This window comes from Carcharodon carcharias, chromosome 8 (genome assembly GCF_017639515.1).
Source record: "Carcharodon carcharias isolate sCarCar2 chromosome 8, sCarCar2.pri, whole genome shotgun sequence".
Taxonomy (NCBI): domain Eukaryota; kingdom Metazoa; phylum Chordata; class Chondrichthyes; order Lamniformes; family Lamnidae; genus Carcharodon; species Carcharodon carcharias.
In genome coordinates this window covers 103,437,684-103,457,244 of record NC_054474.1, presented here as the reverse complement: position 1 = coordinate 103,457,244, position 19,561 = coordinate 103,437,684, and the positions used below count along the sequence as shown (strand labels likewise).

At 45.7% G+C, this 19,561-nt stretch overlaps 1 protein-coding gene across 1 annotated transcript in view; it reads right to left on the bottom strand.

Annotated features, from left to right (window-relative positions):
* The window catches only part of LOC121281204 (lymphocyte cytosolic protein 2-like), a 153,894-nt gene that overhangs the window by 34,341 nt on the left and 99,992 nt on the right, over positions 1 to 19,561 (bottom strand). Inside the window, exons 8-10 of the mRNA XM_041193978.1 lie at positions 9,328 to 9,425; positions 7,439 to 7,520; positions 2,439 to 2,519 (exon numbers count right to left, since the gene is read on the bottom strand). Of these exons, the coding sequence (XP_041049912.1) occupies positions 2,439 to 2,519; positions 7,439 to 7,520; positions 9,328 to 9,425 (261 nt within the window). The remainder of the gene's footprint in view (positions 1 to 2,438; positions 2,520 to 7,438; positions 7,521 to 9,327; positions 9,426 to 19,561) is intronic.

Here is a 19,561-nt window from a genome sequence, read left to right as displayed (position 1 = left end):
AGTAGTCCATTTGGCCCATTGACTCTGCTCCGCCATTCAACGAGATCATGGCTGACCTGATAATCCTCAATTCCACTTTCCTGCCTTTTCCCCATAACTCTTGATTCTCTTACTGATTAAAAATCTGTCTATCTCCTCCCTGAATATACTTAGCGACTCAGCCTCTACAGCCCTCTGTGGTAAAGAGTTCCACAGATTGACTACCCTCTGAGGAAGAAATTACTCTTCATTTCTGTTTAAATGGGTGCACCCCCTTCCTTTGAGATTATGTCCTTTGGTCCTAGACTCTCCCAGAAGGGGAAACAACCTCTCAGCATCTACCCTGTCAAGCCCCCTAAAAATCTTATAAGTTTCAATAAAGTAGCCTCTCATTCTTCTAAACTCCAATGAGTACAGGCTCAACCTACTCAACCTCTGCTCAAAAGAAAATCCCTCCATACCCGGGGTCAACCTAGTGAACCTTCTCTGGACTGCCTCCATTGCCAGTATATCTTTCCTTAGATAAGGGGACCAAAACTGTTCACAGTACTCTAGGTGTGGTCTAACGAGTGCCTTGTACAGTTTTAGCAAGGCTTCCCTATTTTTATACTTGATGCCCTTTGAAATAAAGGCCAACATTCCATTTGCCTTCCCTATTACCTGCTGAACTTGTATGTTAGCTTTTTGGGATTCATGTACAAGGACTCCCAAATCCCTCGGTGCTGCAGCCTTTTTTTTTGCAAAAATATACTTTATTCATAAATCTTCAAAAACATTTCAAACCATTTCAAAATCACCATTACAAAAATACGATCAGGTTCAACTTTCACAACATGAATCACAAGGTGTATCAGTACAAACAATGAATATTACAATCATTGGCAGACATTCATTTTAAGCTGTACAGCCTGAGGGGCTCTTTACAGTTCCCAGCCCCTCAGTGCACTGTGGCAGAAAGGTCTTAGGCAGCGACCCTTCCCCATTGTGCCTTTGTGGTGGCTGCCCCAAGCTTAACTGTGTCCCTCAGCACATAGTCCCGGACCTTGGAATGTGCCAGTCTGCAACACTCGGTCGGGGACAACTCTTTGCACTAGAAAACCAACAAGTTTCGGGCAGACCAAAGAGCGTCTTTCACCGAGTTGATGATCCTCCAGCTGCAGTTGATGTTTGTCTCGGTGTGTGTCCCTGGGAACAGTCCGTAGAGCACAGAGTCCTGTGTCACAGAACTGCTCGGGATGAACCTCGACAGAAACCACTGCATCTCTCTCCAGACCTTCTTCGCAAAGACACAATCTACAAGGAGGTGAACAACGGTCTCTTCCCCACCACAGCCACCCTCGGTGCTGCAGCCTTCTGCAGTCTTTCTCCATTTAAATAATATTCAGTTCCTCTATTTTCCTGTCAAAGTGCATAAGCTTACACTTTCCCACATTATATTCCATCTGCCAAGTTTTTGTCCACTCACTTAACCTGTCCATATTCTTCTTTTGACTCTTTTTGTCACCCTCACCACTTGCCTTCCCACCTATTTTTGTGTCATCCGCAAACTTGGCAATAGTACATTCACTTCCCTCATCTAAGTCATTAGCATATATTGTAAATAATTGAGGTCCCAGCACTGATCCATGTGGCACTCTACTAGTTACAGGTTGCCAACCCAAAAAAAACCCCTTATCCCAACTCTCTGGGAGGATCTTCCAGTCAGCGAGTGGGGGCGGGGCTCAATCGCCGATGCCTAAAATGACGTGGGATGACATCGGGTGGAACCCTCAATGTCACCCCGCATCATTTCCATTTTCAGGTTGGTGGGGGTGCAGCTGAGTCAGCTGCGCGCCCGCCGACCTGTCAACGGCCTATTGAGGAGGCCATTGAGAAACTAATTTAGGTCATTAATGGGCCTACCCGTCCAACCTTAAGGTTGGTGGGCAGGCCGGAAGCCCTGGCGGGCTTCAGAAAAAGCATTACACCTCATCCAGGTTATATAAGGGTACTTAAATTTTTATCCAATCTTTCAATAAAAGTCATGGACATGTCCCAACTCATGTAACAGTGTCACGTGAGGGGACATGTCAGGGAAATTTTTTTATCATTTGCATTAAAAATTTTAATTCCGAGCCGATCTCCATGAAGCAGCACTTAGCCTCAGGTAAACGTGTGTGCTCTTTCACACACATGCATGAAAGAGTGCACTCCCGGCTGAAGGAATCCCCCCCACCCGCACAGAGAGCGCACAGCACTTAATTGGTCCGTCCATGTAAAATGCCGGTGCGCCCCCAGGATTAGGACTTAGACAATTAAAATCATTGGCAATGATGTGGTGAAGAGAGTAAGGCCCTCATTAACATGTGATTTGGTGCCCAGTCCAGCAGAGGTATGTAATGCTGCTGCAGCATTGAAGTGGCTGCAGATTCAAGGATTGAATAAAGATTTGAGAGGAAATATCTAGCAACAACACTTACCCATTGAAGGGGAATCTCTTTCACTGTGTGTGGAGGCTGACTGGTCTAAAGCAGGTTTCCTACTCCTGTCGACCATGGGAGCTGCAAGGAAGTAGTTAACACATTTTCTAAAGCATTGGGACCCAAAGATATTTACACACTTAAACGTGGATGTTCATAAAGCACTACTTATTGGAACAGTAGGATGATATAGCACAAAGAACAAGCAGAATAATCCTGCCTCCATTTCTCCTCAGACAGGCTTCCCAATCTCACTGAGAGCAAGAAGTGATGAAACGCCAGATAATCTAAAGAGGTGATCTCATTGAGGCGAATAAGAGAAGTAAAGAATATGGAGAGAGAAGTTGTTTCCTCTGGTGGAGAATCCAGAACATGGGGCATCACCTTCATATCAGAGCCAGGTTGTTCAGGGCTGAGGTCAGGAAGCACTTCTTCACACAAAGGGGAGTGCAAATTTGGAACTCTCTCCCCAAAACACTGTTAGGCTGGGTTACAATTGAAAACTTCATAACTGAGATTGATAGGTTTTATTAGGGCATCAAGGGTTATAGGAGCACCATGAGTAAATGAAATTATGACACAGATTAACCATGATCTAACTGAATTAGCTCGAGAGGTTCAATTGCCTCTTCCTGGTCTTATGGGCATTCCTATGTTCCAATGTAGTTTTCACACGTGAGGCTAAATGTAGAGGAGGTGGTACAGCGAAGGTTCGGCAAATTAGTCCCTGGACGAGGAGACTGTCCTCTGATGAGAGGCTGAGGAAATTGGGCTGGAACAGGGGCAGGCAGCCAGGAAAGATTAGTGCCTTTCTTCCTGATGTCATCAATTTTCCCAAGGCTGTTCTGGGGGATGTGGGCCTGTGAACTCACCTGCATTCCTGTTGAAGGCAATTAAGATATTAAGGGCTTGTGAAAAGCCTGTCTCCTGAAGGTTTTATGGAATTTGCTGGAGGCAGTTGCTGTTTAGGAGCCTGCCCATCTCAAACTGGCTGAAGGCAGGCTTGGACTGAGTCGGGGGCAAGATATGGAGGGCAGAAAAGTTTGCGAACGTCAGTATAAATGCTGACCACAAACAGAAGGGCTTATCCCCTTGAGGTAAAATTTACAGCAGCCAGCATTGATCAGGGGAGGAATCAGAATTAAGAACTTTGCCAGTTCAGGTCATCATCATGAGGGCAGTGGTGCAGTGTGCACAGCTGTACCCGCAGAAATCAAAGTAATTGCAGATGAGGAACAACACCTGCACATGATAAGTGGAGTGCTGGGCATCAGGATGAACGCAGGAACAGGGGTTGGCCATTCAGCCCATTGAGCCTGCTCTGCCATTCAACCAGGTTACGGCTGATCATCTACCTCAATGCCACTTTCCAGCGCTATCCCCATATCCCTCGATGTCATTAGTATTCAGATTTCTGTTTTGAAGGATTGAGCCTCCACAGCCCTATGAGGTAGAGAATTCCAAAGATTCACCACCCTCTGAGTGAAGAAATTCCTCCTTATCTCAGTGTTAAATGGACTGCCCCTTATTCTGAGACTGTGTCCCCTGGTTCTCGTCTTACCAGCCAGGGTAAACATCCTATCCTTTTCTACCCTGTCACATTCTGTAAGAATTTTGTAGGCTTCATCTCTCATTCTTTGAAGCTCTAGAGAATACAGGCCCAATGTCCTAAATCTCTCTTCATATGACAATCCTGCCATCTCAGAAATCAGTCTGGTGAACCTCCATTGCACTTCCATACGGCCAGTTTATCCTTCCTTAGGTAAGGACACCAAGGCGGTCCACAATACTCCAGGGGCAGAATTTTACAGCCCTGTCATGTCAGTGCGGGACTATAAAATGGCAGGTCCGGGGCCACTTGGTTGGGTGGTGCCCAGCAATACCCTCCTGCAAGGGTCTCGGTCATTCTGGTGGTCTTCTGTGCTCTCTATAACATGGCTCTCCAGAGAGATGTGGACCTTGAGGTTGGTGACACCCTGGAAGGGAATAGCTCATCAGGGAAGAAGCAGGAGGTAAGATAGGAGGAGGAGATGGAGACAGAGAGAGAGGATGCTGAATAGAGAGGTGCCCCTGCTGCATGATGAGGCGGCCTCCTTCTGATACCCTCCGGGAAGAGGAGTCCCTCCTCTCCCTCATGGGTACCAGGTTGCCTGCTCCTCTATGGCATCTCACTTCCCTGTGGTGCAGAGGCATGCTGTGGCATAAGCTCTCTTCCTCAGGACAACCAGCAGCCTCAGTGATGGCTGTCATGGGTGTCTGAACGAGTGCCCTAATTCATCTGACCCACCTCCATTCCTGCTCCCACCAGTTTTAATTGGACAAGAATCCCTTTTTCATATAAATTAACAGCTCACTCCCCCAAAAATCTGAACTTTAGTCAGTTTTCCACTGAACATAAGACATAAGATCATAAGAAGTTAGAGCAGGAGTAGGTCATTCAGTCTCTCAAGCCTGCTTCAACATTCAGTCAGTTGAAGCTGATCTGATGTGGCCTTAACAGCCAACTAGTGCAGGCCCTGGAGCCAGTGCCCTACAAGCCTGTGATGCCCCATCACTTGTGAATCTGATGTGTTGTCAGCCTTGGTGAAGAGGGCATCTGTCACCTAGATGATGCATCAGTGTGTAGTCACCTGTGAGATGTCGTAGAGGTCCGTATTGATAAGGGCACAGATATCTGTCACCATCTGCCTAGACAGTTGCATTCTCCTTCTGAACTGGCTCTCTTTCATCTCCAGGTATCTTCAGCTCTTAACAGGTCTTTCCTGTCTGCTCCCCATAACCCTTGACTCCCTTGTAAATCAAAAATCTGTCTAACTCAGCCTTGAATATAATAAATCACCCAGCCTCCACTGCTCTCTGAGGCATATAATTCCACAGACTAACGACCACCAGAGAGAAGAAATTCCTCCTCATCTCAGCCTTAAAGAGGAGACCCCTCATTCTGAAATTGCCTCCTAGTTCTAGATTCTCCCTTCGCCCCCTGCCCTGAGGGGAAACATTCTCTCAGCATCTAACTTGTCAAGTCCCCTCAGAATTTTATATGTTTCAATCAGGTCACCTCTCATTCTTCTGAACTCCAATAAGTATAAGCCCAACTTCTCCAGGAGACTGGTTTCTGACACAGAAACAGACCCGCCACCTATTTCCCACCTCTATGATTTAAAACCAGCCCTAAATGTTGCATCATAAAAGGGCTGCCTTTAGGTTCCTGAGGAGGAATTAGCAAGGTGGGGGGGGGGGAATGCTTTAAGGGGTAGAATTCCGGCTTTGGGCATAATCAGTGGCCTGGACACAAATTACACCTGAATTTGCAAATATTTTGAGAAGTTTTCTTCCTCAAAGCTTTGCTCAAACTCATTTGCATATCACCAAGCAAAAATATTTGCCATGAACCAGCACAATTGGGCAGAATTTTACAACGTAATTTTAAAATGTTGCTTTCAAAACTATTTCTTTAAAGGCAGTAACTTGGCACAGTTGAGTTAATACAGGTTTATCACAAAAAATAAACATTCTGTTCACAACTGTGAGTAACTCGATTTTATATAACTCAAATAACTTTAAAAAAGCAATGATACTGAAACACCTGTTCTTTTGGTGTACTGAGTCAGTTCCTTAGTAAATTAAAAAGGAAATTAAATTCAAAGTCTTTACTCGCTGCCTATGAAGGGGGTGAAAGCGGAAACCACCAATGATTTCAAAAGGAAGTTGGATGGACATTTGAGGAAAGTAAATTTGCAATGCTATAGGGATCAAGTGTGGGAATAGGATGGACTAGATTGCTCCAGGAAGAGCCAGCATAAACTCAATGGGCCAAATGGCCTCTTTCTGTGCCATGATGACTCTATCTGCTAGGTTTTGCTGGGATGCCATCCCGTTTCACCAGCATCAGGACCTGGGATGATATATTGCCAGCAGCAGCCAATTAACAGGCCAAATCTGAGGCTGCTGTCCAATTATGGATGGTGGCCCACAATCCCACCCACCACCCATACCCTCCACCCCCACCACCCCAAGAGCTGTCGGACCTCAGAGGGACAGTAGCTCAGCAGCCTTGGCAGTGCCACTGCTAACGTAGGAGGTTGCATGACCAGGGAGAAGGTGCCTCAATGGCTGGGTGCCCTCAAAAAGCATTGAGGTAGATTGAGGAATGTTGGGGCCAGGCAACCAAGCCTTGGAGATTGGAGTAGGTTGTTTGGGGGGGGGGGGGGGGGGGGTGTGAAGTATCAATGGTGCTGTTGCCAGGAGGGTGGCTATTGCCTGCAAGAGGCCCCCTTCACGAACCATAAAGGAGGCGTCCCTCCAGCCCTACCCCTGGAGCCCACTGAGAGGCCACCATGTTTCACTGTGGCAACAGGCAGTCCTGATGGGCAAAATGCTTAAGTGGGTCAATTAGCCGCCCTGACAGTGTCCAAACTGCCATTGTATCCATAGTTGGCAATATGCCATGGCAGCAGGAAGACGCTGGGCTCCCGAGCCCAGTGCCTTTCACCACCATTTTGCCATTCCTTCCACCTCCCAACCATCTGTGAAAGGGCCTGGAAAATTCTGGCCTATGACTCAATGACAAGGTGGGCTGGATTCTATAATTCTATGAAAACGTGCCTGGTATCCTCACACCTAAAAACAGTTTAAGTTTTGAAAGCTCCTCGAAGGCTCACAAACAGGTGTAATTAGGAGAAACTAGCGTTAGCTGGGGACAGCTCCCAGCACAATGTTTCTCAAACTAACATAAAAGCTCACAGAAACTCAAATAATTGTGCTGGATGTAATCTGCCCTTCAAATCCTGCTATCTTCTGTACTGACATCAGACAAATTATGCCAAGAAAACCAGTGTATCTGAACTCCCGGACTTAAATCCACAATGTTTGTCCTGACGGAACTGGAAGAGTTTCACAATAACTGAAAAACCGTGTAAAGGTTTCATTGTTAATGTTGAGATCAGTTAAAACAAATTGATTGCATAAAGATGGGGAATACCCGATTAGTTCCAAAGTACCTCTGTAACCAGGCGATGAGAAACCTCGATCTTTGCTGTGACCTGGGTCCTCATTGACTGATAGATTGGAGAACATGTTTGACTGAAAAAGAGTAAATGCATTAATATTACACCAGTAAAGGCAGATGGAGTACTTGCTCCTCATCATTCTGTACCCATTTTAACATGGATGTTGCAGTCATTATGGCACAGAAGGAGCCTGTTCGGCCATAGACTCCATGCCATGTATGTGAGATTGGTGGATTTATGAGCTTAACCAGCTCCTGAAGAATGAAACATTTTCTATTTTCTGTTTCTAACATTACAATCATAGGGGTCCATTTTCACTGTGACTTGTCTGGTGTTAATGGGGCTTGGGGCCGGAAGCTTTTCTGTCTGTTACCACCAATGACAGAGCCAGCACCATTTTGTGTGGTGCCTATCACTGGGTGTTCAAAGCTACTATCTGATTTGGGCAATGGGCCCCTTTAATTATGGAAATTGGGGTCCTGTGAAGTAACTAGAACCCACTTCAGGTCGCAACTGGTAGGGGCCTGCAGAGCGCACACTTCACCCAGTTCCACAGATGATAGGAAAAGAGAGACTCACTGGCTCCTCCAGTTAACGTTAATGAGGCTGGAGCTCAAATCATGGGGAAGATGGGGCCCTTGCAGGGGTTGAGGGTGAGGGGAGGGGATATAGGGGTGGCCTCCTTGGATGTTGAATGGGCGGTCAACCAATGCATTCAATCCAAAAGTCAAAATGGATCGTGAGCATTCACAGGTCAAGTATGACACGGGTTAATGCAGGGCAAATCTCTCTCAAGGATACTGGTAAACATACCAGTTTCAAGTAGAGCAAGATTAGATGCAGACTGCACTATGATAACAACATGACTCAGGGAGCTGCCCTTATCTCTCCAATACAACACTTCAAGTTACCCACACTATCAATAGAGTCTCTTAAAGTAACATTAACTAATTTGGTGCCAATTTTTATGGAGTTCAGAGCAGTCTGTATGACAGAAACACAGTTTCAACAGACGGGACTGAGACATAAGAGCATGGGGCGAGCAAAATTGTTGTGTCATCTTACTCCACAGGAATATAGATCAACCATTGGGAATAATTCAAGGTTATTGTGAGTTTATTGCCATTAAATGAACAAATTGAGCATTGAGGATCAGAAACTGTGACTTCAGCTCTCCCACCAAGCAAGGCTCTGAAACACTAAGATAAAAGCAAAGTACTGTGGATGCTGGAAATCTGAAATAAAAACAGAAAATGCTGGAAAAGCTCAGCAGGTCTGAAGCATCTGTGGAGAGAGAAGCAGAGTTAATGTTTCGAGTTCTGCTCTGTTTCTCTCTGCACAGATGCTGTCAGATCTGCTGAGTTTTTCCAGCATTTTCTGTTTTAAACTCTGAAACACTAACTTGTGAACTTTACTCCATAAAATATTGGTATGACAGCGGTAAAACTCAGGAGCGTGATGCTTCAAATATACTCAAGAAGCTCAACAGCATCCAGGAAAAAGCAGCCCACTTGATTGGCAGCCCGTCCACCACCTTAAATGCAGATGTTGTTGGGATCCACAATTGTCATCTTGGTCTCAATCAGTGATGCCACCATCACCTCAATCTGTCCACAGACTGTGAGGAGATATAGGTGGCAACGACAACTCAATTTTAAAGGGGTACTGTCAGAGAAAGCTGCAGGGAGGAGAAAAGGTTGAATAATATTTGGCAAATGATGCCCTACTCTCCCAGCAGGATTGGAAAAGAATCTGAGCAGATGGCTCATTCTGAGTGCTTCAATATCCCATCCTGTGCTTTCGTTGAATGTGTAGTCACTCTGTAAATCCCCCAAAGGTGAGTTAACAGGGTACCCAACCTTCTTCCAATAGACACTTACAATATTGCCCTTGTTTCCAGCTGGTACAATTGGCACTGACCCAGGACGCTGAGGGGGGATGGGCGGGTGGTTAGCTGATTTTAACGTTGATCGTTTATCTAAGAGAAAATATGAAAATGTGATTAGTAAGTTTTAGATCATTTCACAGACATAAATTAGTTCTAATATATGGAGCTTAGCATGTTCATCTGATGCTGAAACTTTCATCCCTGCCTCCATTATTGTCTGGTCTTGATTTTTCTGACACATTCTGATTGGCCTCACTGCCAGCTGCACCTGCAAATCCAAAGGAGACAAATTCCAAAGCTCTGCTAGCAATGAGGGGTTAAATGTCTGTGGATTTCTATACCTACTGTTAGAGGCAACTCCCTACTTCTGCACTCTCATGGCTGACTTCCCACCTTGTACCCTCAGGAAACTTCAACTCACCAGATGTCAGCTTCCCACATCCTGTTTTATATCCAGCTCTGTTCATCCATCATCCCCTGTCCCCATTGACCTGCGTCACCTCTCCTAACAACACTTTGATTTTAAAATTCTCATCCTTGTGTTTGTTTGTCCCTGTCCTCATATCTCCTTTAGTGGCTTGGTGTCAAATTCTGTTTGGTCACATTCCTGTGAGGCTTCTTGTGATGTTTAGCCATATGAAAGATGCTATATAAATGTAAGCTGTTGTTGTGCTTGTAAATAGTTCCAGAACAAAATCCCTCATGGGTTATCATCATTGCTTCAGTAACCTTACTTTTGGAACTCTATAACAAGCTCCTTAACTCTCTGGCATCTGACATCTCCCCACTGAAACCCAGAGCTCATCACTTTCTTCAGCATTGTGTGTGTGTGTGTGTGTGTGTGTGTGTGTGTGTGTGTGTGTGTGTGTGTGTGTGTGTGTGTGTGTGTGTGTGTGTGTGTGAGTGGGGGGGGGGGGGGGGGGGAGGAGAAGGAGTGGGGAGTGGGTTGGGGGGGGGTGGGGAATTACCATTGACCAGAAACAACTGGAGCAGCCAGAAACCACAACTAGACCAGCCATATCACCACAACTGGTCCATCCATATAACCAGAACTGGACAAGCCATATAACCAGAACTGGACCAGCCATATAACCACAACTTGACCAGCTATTTAACCACAACTAGACATCCACCTAACCACAACTAGACCAGCCTTGTAACCACAAATGGATCAGCCATATAACCACAACAGGACCATCCATATAACCACAACTGGACCAGCCATATAACCACACCTGGACCAGCCATATCACTACAACTGGTCCATCCATATAACCAGAACTGGACAAGCCATATAACCAGAACTGGACCAGCCATATAACCACAACTTGACCAGCTATTTAACCACAACTAGACATCCACCTAACCACAACTAGACCAGCCTTGTAACCACAAATGGACCAGCCATATAACCACAACAGGACCATCCATATAACCACAACTGGACCAGCCATATAACCACACCTAGACCAGCCATATCACCACATCTGGACCAGCCATATAACCACAACTAGACCGGCCATAAACCACAACTGGCCCAGCCATATAACCACAATTGGGCCAGCCATATTACCACAACTGGACCAGCCACATAACCATAACTGGCTCAGCCATGTAACCACAACTGGACCAGCCAGATAACCACAGCTGGACCAGCTATATAACCACATCAGGACCAACCATATAACCACTGCTGGACATGCCATAACCACAACTAGACCAGCCATAAAACACAATTGGCCCAGACATATAACCACAGTTGGGCCAGGCATATCACCACAACTGGACCAGCCACAAAACCATAACTGGCCCAGCCTTGTAACCACAACTGGACCAGCCAGATAACCACAGCTGAACCAGTGATATAACCACATCAGGACCAACCATATAACCACAACTGGACCAGCCATATGACCACACCTAGACCAGCCATATCACCACATCTGGACCAGCCATATAACCACAACTAGACCGGATATAAACCACAACTGGCCGAGCCATATCACCGCAACTGGACCAGCCACATAACCACAGCTGGACCAGCAATTTAACCACATCAGGACCAACCATATAACCACTGCTGGACATGCCATAACCACAACTAGACCAGCCATAAAACACAACTGGCCCAGACATATAAGTAAAATTGGGACAGCCATACCACCACAACTGGACCAGCCAGAAAACACAACTGGGCCAGCCATATAACCACAGCTAGACAAGCCATATCACCACAACTAGGCTATCCATATAACTAGAATTGGACCAGCCATATAACCCCAACTTGACCAGCCATTTAACCACAACTAGACCATCCACATAACCACAACTAGACCAGCCTTGTAACCACAAATGGACCAGCCATATAATCACAACTTGACCAGTCTTGTAATCACAAATGGACCAGTCATATAACCACAACAGGACCATCCATATAACCACAACTGGACCAGCCATATAACCACACCTAGACCAGCCATATCACCACATCTGGACCAGCCATATAACCACAATTGGGCCAGGCATACCACCACAACTGAACCAGCCACAAAACCATAACTGGCCCAGCCTTGTAACCACAACTGGACCAGCCAGATAGCCACAACTGGACCAGCCATATGACCACACCTAGACCAGCCATATCACCACATCTGGACCAACCATATAACCACAACTAGACCGGACATAAACCACAACTGGCCCAGCCATATAAACACAATTGGGCCAGCCATATTACCACAACTGGACCAGCCACATAACCACAGCTAGACCAGCGATATAACCACATCAGGACCAACTATATAACCACTGTTGGACATGCCATAACCACAACTAGACCATCCATAAAACACAACTGGCCCAGACATATAAGTACAATTGGGACAGCCATACCACCACAATTGGACCAGCCAGAAACCATAACTGGGCCAGCCATATAACCACAACTAGACAAGCCATATCACCACAACTGGGCCATCCATATAACCAGAATTGGACAAGTCATATAACCAGAACTGGACCAGCCATATAACCCCAACTTGACCAGCTATTTAACCACAACTAGACCAGCTATTTAACCACAACTAGACCAGCCTTGTAACCACAAATGGACCAGCCATATAACCACAACAGGACCATCCATATAACCACAACTGGACCAGCCATATAACCACACCTAGACCAGCCAAATCACCACATCTGGACCAGCCATATAACCACAATTAGACCGGCCATAAACCACAACTGGCCCAGCCATATAGTCACAATTGGGCCAGCCATATCACCACAACTGGACCAGCCACGTCACCATAACTGGCTCAGCCAAGTAACCACAACTGGACCAGCCAGATAACCACAGCTGGACCAGCTATATAACCACATCAGGACCAACCATATAACCACTGCTGGACGTGCCATAACCACAACTGGACCAGCCATGTAACCATACCTGGTTCAGCCATGTAACCACAACTGGACCAGCCATTTAATCACAGTGGACCAGCTGTATAACCACATCAGGACCAACCATATAACCACTACTGGACATGCCATATAACCACAACTAGACAAGCCATATAACCACATCTGGACAAGGCATATAACCACAACTAGATCAGCCATAAAGCACAACTGGACCAGCCATATAACCACAATTAGACAAACCATATCATTCAACTGGGCCATCCACATAACTATAACTAGACCAGCCTTGTAACCACAACTAGACCAGCCATATCACCACAATTGGACCATCCATATAACCACAACCGGACCAGACATACAACCAAAACTGGACCAGCCAAATAACCACACCCAGACCAGGCATACACCCACAACTAGATCATCCATATAACCACAACTGGATCTGCCATGTAACCACAACTTGACCAGCCATATAACCATAACTAGACCAGTCATAGAGCTACAAGTGGACCATCCATATAATCACCACTTGTCCGTCCACATAACCACAACTAGACCAGCCTTGCAACCACAACAGGCTCAGCCATATAACCACAACTGGACCAACCATATAACCGCAACTAGACAAGCCATATACCCACATCTGGGCCAGCCATATAACCACAACTAGACTGTCCATAAACTACAACTGGCCCAGCCATATAACCACAATTGGGCCAGGCATATCACCACAACTGGACCAGCCACATAACCATAACTGGCTCAGCCATATAACCACAACTAGACCAGCCAGATAACCACAGCTGGACCAGTTATATAACCACATCAGGACCAACCATATAACCACTGCTGGACATGCCATAACCACAACTAGACCAGCCATAAAACACAATTGGCCCAGACATATAACCACAATTGGGCCAGGCATATCACCACAACTGGACCAGCCACAAAACCATAACTGGCCCAGCCTTGTAACCACAACTGGACCAGCCAGATAACCACAGCTGAACCAGTGATATAACCACATCAGGACCAACCATATAACCACAACTGGACCAGCCATATAACCACAACTAGACCGGATATAAACCACAACTGGCCGTGCCATATCACCACAACTGGTCCGTCCACATAACCACAACTAGACCAGCCTTGCAACCACAACAGGCTCAGCCATATACCCACATCTGGACCAGCCATATAACACAACTAGACTGGCCATAAACTACAACTGGCCCAGCCATATAACCACAATTGGGCCAGGCATATCACCACAACTGGACCAGCCACATAACCATAACTGGCTCAGCCATATAACCACAACTAGACCAGCCAGATAACCACAGCTGGACCAGCTGTATAACCACATCAGGACCAACCATATAACCACTACTGGACATGCCATATAACCACAACTAGACAAGTCATATAACCACAACTAGACTAGCCTTGTAACCACAACTGGAGCAGCCATATAACCACAACAGGACCAGCCATATAACCACAACAGGACCAGCCATATAACCAAAACTGGACCATCCATATAACCACAACTGGACCAGCCAAATAACCACACCCAGACCAGCCATACAACCACAACTAGATCATCCATATAACCACAACAGGACCTGCCACATAACCACAACTTGAACAGCCATATAACCAAGACTGGACCATCCATATAACCACAACTGGACCAGCCAAATAACCACACCCAGACCAGCAATACCACCACAACTAGATCATCCATATAACTACAACTAGACCAGCCATATATCCACAGCTAGACCAGTCATAGAGCCACAAGTGGACCATCCATATAACCACAACTCGTCCATCCATATAAACACAACTAGACAAGCCAGATATCCACAATTAGACCAGCCACATCACAACAATTGAACCAGCCATATAACCACAACTGGGCCAGCCATAAAACCACAACTGTATCAGCCATATAACCACAACTGGTTCAGCCATATAACCAAACCTAGACCAGCCATATAACCACAACTAGTCCATCCACATAACCACAACTGGACCAGCCATATAAGCACAACTGGACCATCCATATAACCACAACTGGACCAGCCATATAACCACAACTAGACCATCCATATAACCACAATTGGACCAGCCATATAGCCACAATGGGCTCAGCTATATAACCAGATCAGATCCAACCATATAACCACAACTAGACCAGCCATATAACCACAACCCGATCAGCTGGATAACCACAACTGGGCAAGCCATATAACCACAACTGCACCAGCTGTATAACCACAACTGGATGAGCCATATAATCAGAACTGAACCAGCCATATAATCACAACTAGTCCATCCACATAACCAGAACTAGTCCATCCATATAACCACAACTAGGTTAGCCATTTAACCACAACTGGGCCAGCCATACAACCACAACTGGACCATTCATATTACCACAAGTAGTTGGACCATACGTACAACTACAACTGGTAGATCCATATAACAACACCGAGCACCATCCATATAAGCACAACTGGACCATCCATATAACCACAACCTGATCAGGCATATAACCACAACTGGACCATCCATATAAGCACAACTGGACCACCATACAACCACAACTGGACCAGCCTTCTGGCCACAACTGGACCAGCCACATAACTACAAATGGACCAGCCACATAACTACAACTGGACCAGCCATATCACCACAACTGGACCAGCCACATAACTACAACTGGGCCAGTCATATAACCGCAACGGGACCAGCCATATAACTGCAACTGGACCAGTCACATAACCACAGCTGGGTGAGACATATAACCACAATTGGAAGCCATACCACAACTGGACCATACATACAACTACAAATGGATGAGCCATATAACAACACCAAGCACTATCCATATAAGCACAAATGGACCATCCATATAAGCACAAGCTGATCAGCCAATTAAAACACAACTACACCATCCATATAACCACAACCTGACCCACCATACAACCACAACTGGACCAGCCTCATAACAACAACTGGACCAACCATACAACCACAACTGGACCAGCCATATAACCTAACTAGTTCATCCACATATCCACAACTGGACCAGCTATTTAACCACAACTAGATCGACCATAAAACTACAACTAGGTTATCTATATAACCACAACTAGGCCAGCCATATAACCACAACTGGGCCAGCCATATAACCACAACTGGACTAGCCATGTAACCACAACTAGTCCAACCACCTAACCACAATGAGATCAGCCATATAACCACGACTAGGCCAGTCATATAACCAGAACTGGTCGATCCACATAACTACAACAAGATCAGCCATATAGCCACAGCTGGACTAGCCATATAACCATAACTGGACCAGCCCTATACACAGGACCAGCCATATAGCCACAGCTGGACCTGCCATGTTACCACAACTGGACCAGCTGTATAACCACAACTGGATGAGTCATATAACCAGAACTGAACCAGCCATATAATCATAACTAGTCCATCCACATAACCAGAACTAGTCCATCCATATAACCACAACTGGACCAGCCATATCACCTCAACTGGACCTGCCATTTAACTACAACTGGGCCATCCATATTACCACAACTGGACAATACATACAACCACAACTGGCTCAGTCATATAACCAAAACTGGACCAGCCATTGAACCACAACTAGACCAGCCATATAACCGCAACTGGACCATCCATATAACCACAACTGGACCAGCCATATAACCACAACTGGACTAGCCATATAACCACAGCTACGCCAGCCAAACAACCACAACTAGATCATCCATAAAGCCACAACTAGGCCAGTCATATAACCAGAACTGGTTGATCCACGTAACAACTAGATCAGCCAGATAACCACAACTGGACCAGCCATATAACCACAACTGGACAAGCCATATAACCACAACAGGACATGTCTTATAACTACAACTAGTCCATCCACCTAACCACAATGAGATCATCCATATAACCACAAATAGGCCAGTCATATAACCAGAACTGGTTGATCCACATAACCACAACAAGATCAACCATATACCACAACTGGACAAGCCATATAACCACAACAGGACCAGCCATATAGCCACAGCTGGACCTGCCATGTTACCACAACTGGACCAGCCATATATGCACAACTAGGCCCGCATATAACCACAGCTGGACCTGCCATAGAACCACAACTAGACAAGCCACATAACCATGGCTGGACCAGCCACATCACCACAATTGAACCAGCCATATAACCACAACTGCACCAGCCCTATAACCACAACTGGATGAGTCATATAATCAGAAATGAACCTGCCATATAATCACAACTAGTCCATCCACATAACCAGAACTAGTCCATCCATATAACCACAACTAGGTCAGCCATATAACCACAACTGGACCAGCCATATCACCTCATTTGGACTATCCACATTACCACAACTGGACCAGCCTTATAGCCACAACTGGGTCTCCCATATAACCACCACTAATCCATTCACATAACTACAAGTAGATCATCCATTTAACCACAACTAGGCCAGCCATATAACCACAACAAATCCATCCACATAACTACAAGTAGATCGTCCATTTAACCACAACTAGGTCAGCCATATAACCGCAACTGGACCAGCCACATAATCACAACTGGACCAGCCATATAACCACAACTGAACCAGCCATGTAATCACAACTAGACAAGCCATATAACCACATCTGGCCCAGCCATATAACCATAACTTGACCAGACATATAACAACAACTGTATCAGCCATATAACCACAAATGGGTCAGCGATTTAGCCACAACACGGCCAGCCATATAACCACAGCTGGACCAGCCTTATAACCGCCGCTAGGTCATCTATATAACCACAGCTAGGCCAGCCAGATAACTACAACTGGACCAGCCATATAACCACAGCTGGACCAGCCATATAACCATAACTGGACCAGCCATATAACCACAACTGGACCAGCCATTTTACCACAACTAGACCCGCCATATAATCACAATTGGACCAGCCATGTAACCAAAACTGGACCAGCCATATGAACATGTCTGGACCAGCCTTGTAACCACAACTAGGTCATCTATATAACCACAACTAGGCCAGCAAGATACCTACAACTGGACCAGCCATAGAACCACAACTGGACCTGCCATTAAACTACAACTAGACCAGCCATATAACCGCAACTGGACCATCCATATAACCACAACTGGACTATCCATATAACCACAACTGGACCAGCCATATAACCGCAACTGGACCATCCATATAACCACAACTGGACCAGCCATATAACCACAACTGGACTAGCCATATAACCACAGCTACGCCAGCCAAACAACTACAACTAGATCATCCATAAAGCCACAACTAGGCCAGTCATATAACCAGAACTGGTCGATCCACGTAACCACAACTAGATCAGCCAGATAACCACAACTGGACCAGCCATATAACCACAACTGGACAAGCCATATAACCACAACAGGACATGCCTTATAACTACAACTAGTCCATTCACCTAACCACAATGAGATCATCCATATAACCACAAATAGGCCAGTCATATAACCAGAACTGGTTGATCCACATAACCACAACAAGATCAACCATATAACCACAACTGGACGAGCCATATAACCACAACAGGACCAGCCATATAGCCACAGCTGGACCTGCCATGTTACCACAACTGGACCAACCATATATGCACAACTAGACCCGGCATATAACCACAGCTGGACCTGCCATAGAACCACAACTAGACAAGCCACATAACCATGGCTGGACCAGCCACATCACCACAATTGAACCGGCCATATAATCACAACTGCACCAGCCCTATAACCGCAACTGGATGAGTCATATAATCAGAACTGAACCTGCCATATAATCACAACTAGTCCATCCACATAACCAGAACTAGTCCATCCATATAACCACAACTAGGTCAGCCATATAACCACAACTAGGTCAGCCATATAACCACAACTAGGTCAGCCATATAACCACAACTAGGTCAGCCATATCACCTCATCTGGACTATCCATATTACCACAACTGGACCAGCCTTATAGCCACAACTAGGCCAGCCACATAACCACAACTAATCCATCCACATAACTACAAGTAGATCATCCATTTAACCACAACAAGGTCAGCCATATAACCACAACTGGACCAGCCATATAACCACAACTGAACCAGCCATGTAATCACAACTAGACAAGCCATATAACTACATCTGGCCCAGCCATATAAGCACAACTTGACCAGACGTATAACCACAACTGTATCAGCCATATAACCACAACTGGGTCAGCGTTTTAACCACAACATGGCCAGCCATATAACCACAACTGGATCAGCCTTATAACCACCGCTAGGTCATCTATATAACCACAACTAGGCCAGCCAGATAACTACAACTGGACCAGCCATATAACCACAACTGGACAAGCCATGTAATCACAACTAGACAAGCCATATAACCACATCTGGCCCGGCCATATAAGCACAACGTGACCAGACATATAACAACAACTGTATCAGCCATATAACCACAAATTGGACAGCGATATAGCCACAACTGGACCAGCCATATTACCACAACTGGACCAGCCATATAACCAAAACTGGACCAGCCATATAACCAAAACAGGACCAGCCATATAAGCACATCTGGACCAGCCATATAAGCACATCTGGACCAGCCATATAAGCACATCTGGACCAGCCTTGTAACCACAACTAGGTCATCTAT